Raw genomic sequence first — 5630 nt, 5'->3', positions numbered from 1 at the left:
AGGCTCTCAAAAGGGCTAACAGTGTGCCAGCTAAAAAAGAAACTGAATATTCACAGCTCCCCACGCCATAATCCCGCCCACCTCTAGGCAATGAAGCCAGTGCCAACCAAGAGATGGGCGGTATTATTTGTGTGGGGAGCAGTGAATATTCATTCTCTTTAATATTGGGTACACATGATCACCCAGCCGCCGGCTTACTGCTGTGACTGGGCGATCACTTGTGTCTATTAGAGAATGAATATTCACTGTTCTTCAAGCACATAATCCCGGCTGTGGGGAGCAGTGAATATTCCGGCAGCTGATGTCCGCGTGTAACTTGGGGCACATGGCAGTAATGTCATGTGCTGCTTACATGCTAAAGTCACTTACCAGCATCAGAAGAGAACACTGTGCACAGGGAGAGCGGAGGGATGGTGAGTATAATCATTTATTTTCTTATGTGTGCAGCGTGATGGGGAAATATATACAAGAAAGGGCCGGAGATGAGGGCCATTTATACAAGGATGGGGACATATATACTAGGACAAGAGCCATATATACCAGGATGGGGATCATATATACCAGGATGGGATAAAGATAGGCGACATATATACCAGGATGAAAGACATATAAAAGAGTATGGGAGACACATAAACCTTGAAGGGGTCCAGTATGGGGGACATTAGTACAGAATTGGGGGATTTTATCCCCATAACAATGTCAGCAGCAGATCCCCCTCCATAACAGTGCTTCATGACCACATTTTTTGCATTATTTTTTTCTCTATATTCCTCCTTCAAAACATAGGTGTGTCTTATGGTCTAAAAAATACAATACTTTCTAAAAAGAAAGAAAATGGTTCTTTATCTCACAAATTCTTACTTAAGGAACTGTAGCCGATTTTATGATAAAACCCTTTGAATTATGGTACATCATGATGGCTTCTCCCGTGTGACTCATCTGACAACAGAACCTGATTAATGATAAAAACATTTGGCAAATTCTGAAAGCAAGAATGGCTGCTCCGCTCTGCTGGTTTTCTGATATTGGCAAGACTTGATTTACCAGTTAAACATTTCAATTATTCACGTGATAAAGGTTCCTTCCCTGTGCGGCTTCTTCAGATGTTTAACAAGATCTGATTTCTGAGAATTACATTTTCCACATTCAGAACATAAAAATGGTTTATTTTGTGTGATTTTTTTTGGTGGTAAACAAGACTTAATTTCTTAGTAAAACATTTCTCACATTCTCAGGATAAAAATGGCTTCACCCCTGTATGAGATCTTTGATGAACAGCAAGATCTGATTTCTGAATAAAACATTTCCCACACTTTGAACATGAAAATGGCTTCTCTTCTGTGTGAAGTTTTCCATGGTCAACAAAATTTGATTTCCTAGTAAAACATTTACCACATTCCAAGCATGAAAATGGCTTCTCTTTAAACCAAATTATCCCAATAAAGATAATAAGTTAATACAACGTTTTTTTATTGATGGTATATTAAAAACATAAACACAGACATAAGTTAAAAATCAAGGCAGGGGGAGCAGTACTAACCCACAGTGGGAACCATATACATTAAATAACCTTAGTCCCAGCAGGTCACATGCAGCTATAATATATAACAAGAGCATTAATTAGGCAGCTGAAATCATCCCCATATAATAATAACAATAGTCTCCATTAGATCGCTGCCCATTAAAGTACTCAATTCAAAATAATACCAGACCTGCTGTCATATCAATAGTACAAAGACCTGCTCCCCTGCCAGCCACTCCAACACGTGTTTCACACCGCTTCCTCAGGGAGTGATCATCATTGAATTGAGTACTTTAATGGGCAGCGATCTAATGGAGACTATTGTTATTATTATATGGGGATGATTTCAGCTGCCTAATTAATGCTCTTGTTATATATTATAGCTGCATGTGACCTGCTGGGACTAAGGTTATTTAATGTATATGGTTCCCACTGTGGGTTAGTACTGCTCCCCCTGCCTTGATTTTTAACTTATGTCTGTGTTTATGTTTTTAATATACCATCAATAAAAAAACGTTGTATTAACTTATTATCTTTATTGGGATAATTTGGTTTAAATAGCTGTTGGTTTATCCCAGTTGAATCTTGAATATTTGTGATTTATGGTCAACTCTTCTAATTTTGGGTTTATGAAAATGGCTTCTCCCCTGTGTGAGATCTTTGATGCCTAACAAGATTTCTGAGTACAACATTTCCCACACTCTGAACATGAAAATGGCTTTTCCCCTGTGTGAATTTTCTGATGTCTAACAAGGTCTGATTTCTGAATAAAACATTTCCCACATTTTGCACATGAAAATGGTTTCTCCCTTGTAGAAGCCGTTTCATGTTCCCCATCCCTTCTTTAACTATTATTTTGCATACAGTTCTGTGATAAATTGGAATTTTGGACTTGTATGAAAAGATCAGATGATAGAGCTTTCCGAGGAAGGACTGGAGGTATATCTGGGACAACAGAATGATCTTCATATGTTTCATGTGGGATACTTTCATCGTCTGTTTTAAATTCTGAAGATATTAGATTTCCATCTGAAGTCCCAATACAGTCATCTGCGAAAAATAAGCACAATCTTAATATTTTTTTTAGATATTATCTTGAAAGTACATTTATTTTTTTAAACCATAACATCAAAAATTAAATTAGGAAAAAATGTATTGTGAATCTGTTGTCCAATTTCGACATCTACGAGTTACATCTTCATTACTTCGGATCTCCCATTCCTAGCACCAGTTCTCTGGAATGTGGTATAGTAAATAATCTGATTGATTGTCACAATGTGACTGCAGGATAATGAGGGACACCTAAACTGTCCCTCATGCTAGGGGACCCTAAGCTATTCCTAACCTCTGGATTACCCCTGAAGGTGGAGATGACCGAGTCATGTGCCTTACTATTCTCCTGACCAAATCTATTCTGTTATCCCCCCAGGGAAGGAAGGGGCAGAAATATGATGGAAACACAGATTAACACAGATGGGAAACAGAGATTAAGACAGATGGGACACATTGCAAATTCACAGAAATAAACAGTGAGAGACTAAGGAGAAAAGCAAGAGCAGGAAGGCAGCAACAAAAAGACAACAAGGGTTAACACCACAACAGCTCACAATAATAATGCACAACCACCCGTAAGTCTGGATCACAACACGTCACCAGACTAGTATAGGTAAACTATAGCTGGCATTAATGAGACAATTTTCAAAGAGATTTTTTTCAAGGATGAACATAAAATAGTTACAGACAGATGCCAGATATTTAATAGGGTTGTCCGGGACTGTAAAATTTATGGCCCATCCTTAGGCTTTGAAACCAAAGCAGGTAGCAGCGTCTTGCAGTCTGTGCAGATAAACATTAGTTCTCCAATTCATCAAGACTGGTGATGGACACTGAAAAATTATGTCAGGGACTGGAGTGAGATTCTGGCATAGGGAACGCGGCAGTTTGTTATGAATAAGAGAAGCGGTGGCATCACACCCTTCTTCTGGCCAAGCTCTGCCCATTTTTGCAAATTGGTTCAAATTGGCATAAAACCTACAAAAGTCACAATTTTTTTTCACAACTCTGTGTTGCACAAAAATTATTGAGAACTTTTGAAGTGATTTTTGCCAGAATTCTGCCATAATTGCTCTGATAAATCAGGGTCTAGGTGTCAAATCTCCTTCTGTAGGGGTCTCCATTCCTTCCAGGGTAGTTCTCTAGTAGTTCACATTCTCTAAAGCAATTACTTTATTACATCTTCTTTAGTAGTTGAAAACGTTTGCATTTCAGTGTGCGGCTGTAACTCTGCCCATTTTGGCAAATCTGGTTAAAATTGGTGTTAACACACACACACACCAGCCTGTCTCCTCTTCAGCTGTAGACTCCTGCAATTGAGACCTTTGGTCACATGACGTGTCAAAAAGGTCCTTAACCAGTCCTATAATCGGTTTATATAAACACTGGGCCCCTAGGAAAATGGGGGCCCTGTGAAATTGTCCAGTTTGCTCTCCCTTTCCCCTAATACCAGTCCTGCATGCCAGCCTGTGTCCTGTTCAGTTCTTTTAGACTGATGTAATTAAGAGACCTTTGGTTACATCATGTCACATGGCTTTGAAGTCATCATTGTCCTTAAACAATCAACCTTAGAATACAACTGATGGGGACCTTAAGAGAGTGGGGTTCCTGAGAAATTGCGCAATTTGACTCCTCCTAACGCTGGCCCTGACTGTAACTAGGGCTTATTTTTGGTGTAGGGCTTATATTTCAAGCATTCTCCAGAAATCCTATAAAATCATGTTAGGGCTTATTTCTGGTGTAGGTCGTATTTTCGGGGAAACAGGGTATTCATGAACCCTCTGCAGGTTTTTGAGTTTCCTTCATAACAACATAGAGAAGGCACTAGAAATAAACAGCAGAAGAAGCGGAAGGAAAAAAAAACACAGCTCAAAAAAACAGCAGAAAGCCTAAAAATGTAAACACAAAATGAGTGCAGAAAGTACATGAGTAGATATCTCTTACTGGATAGAACTGGAGGAAACACATCCTGAGGAACATCGGGGTCTTCTTGGTTACAGTCCTGTGGGAGAAGAGGACGGGGACATCTCTCTGGTGTTGTCCTCTTACTGGATAGAACTGGAGGAGACACATACAGGGACTGAATTCATTGCTTACATACAGATAATTATAGGCCGTGTGTATTTAGTCCTGTCTATTACCTGGTGATGTGAGGGGCTGGGGATCCTTCATCATGACGTCCTTGTACAGATCTTTGTGTCCTTCTAAATACTCCCACTCCTCCATGGAGAAATAGACGGTGACGTCCTGACACCTTATAGGAACCTGACACATACAATGATACCGTCACCCCCGATCCCTTCATAGCGTTACTGTATAATGTCCCAGCATTCCCAGCAGTGTCACCTCTCCAGTCAGCAGCTCCATCATCTTGTAGGTAGGTTCTAGGATCTTCTGGTCATTGATGTCCTCATGTATCGGGGGGTGAGGTGGAGGCCCCGTGATTGGGCTCAGGGGTCTTCCCCATCCCTCAGACACAGGGGCCTGACAGCGGTCACTAGAGGTCTTCTTCACTACTGTGTAATCCTGGTTATGGAGAGACACAGTAATAAATCTCACTCCAGACATTTCCAGAGTCCTCACCTCTCCAGTTCTGTCCATCTGTTATTCCCATAGATAAGAATGATGTAATGTGACGTCATCAGAATCTCTCACCTCTCCAGTAAGCCGGAAGAGGATCTCTAGGGTGAGGTGTAATATCCTCTCCGCCATCTTGTCCCTGTCCATATCCATCCTTCACGGGGCAATCAGGAGAATTCTCTTCTATAGAGCGATTGTTCTCCCCAGAATCTAATGTGTATGGAGCCTGAGCCCAGTAATGGGGAATCTCCACACACCTCCACCTGCAGAGCCGCACACTAGATATATAATACCCTGCACCTACCTCCACCTGCAGAGCCGCACACTAGATATATAATACCCTGCACCTACCTCCACCTGCAGAGCCGCACACTAGATATAATACCCTGCACCTACCTCCACCTGCAGAGCCGCACACTAGATATATAATACCCTGCACCTACCTCCACCTGCAGAGCCGCACACTAGATATATA

General features: G+C 41.0%; 1 protein-coding gene across 1 annotated transcript; it reads right to left on the bottom strand.

Moving 5' to 3' along the window:
* Window positions 1-2169: 2169 nt before the first annotated feature.
* Window positions 2170-5287, bottom strand: LOC142258865 (uncharacterized). The gene is made up of 5 exons (XM_075331437.1): window positions 5231-5287; window positions 4922-5101; window positions 4717-4840; window positions 4520-4633; window positions 2170-2572 (listed from the first exon to the last, which is right to left on the bottom strand). Exons 1-5 carry the CDS (start codon window positions 5285-5287, stop codon window positions 2367-2369), a joined length of 681 nt encoding a protein of 226 aa, XP_075187552.1. The 3' UTR covers window positions 2170-2366.
* Between the last annotated feature and the right edge of the window lie 343 nt (window positions 5288-5630).

This window comes from Anomaloglossus baeobatrachus (assembly GCF_048569485.1).
Source record: "Anomaloglossus baeobatrachus isolate aAnoBae1 chromosome 5 unlocalized genomic scaffold, aAnoBae1.hap1 SUPER_5_unloc_14, whole genome shotgun sequence".
Classification (NCBI taxonomy): Eukaryota; Metazoa; Chordata; class Amphibia; order Anura; family Aromobatidae; genus Anomaloglossus; species Anomaloglossus baeobatrachus.
The sequence above is the reverse complement of the archived record's forward strand: the minus strand, read 5'-3'. Positions and strand labels throughout refer to the sequence as shown.

What these genes read in the sequence shown, in the direction of transcription:
- LOC142258865 (XM_075331437.1), bottom strand. Translation starts at nt 5,287, where the DNA reads ATGGCGGAGAGGATATTACACCTCACCCTAGAGATCCTCTTCCGGCTT. An exon ending in TGGAGCTGCTGACTGGAGAG is followed by an intron (nt 4,841 to 4,921) that starts GTGACACTGCTG and finishes TGTATGTGTCAG; the next exon opens with GTTCCTATAAGGTGTCAGGA. An exon ending in CCAGCCCCTCACATCACCAG is followed by an intron (nt 4,634 to 4,716) that starts GTAATAGACAGG and finishes TGTCTCCTCCAG; the next exon opens with TTCTATCCAGTAAGAGGACA.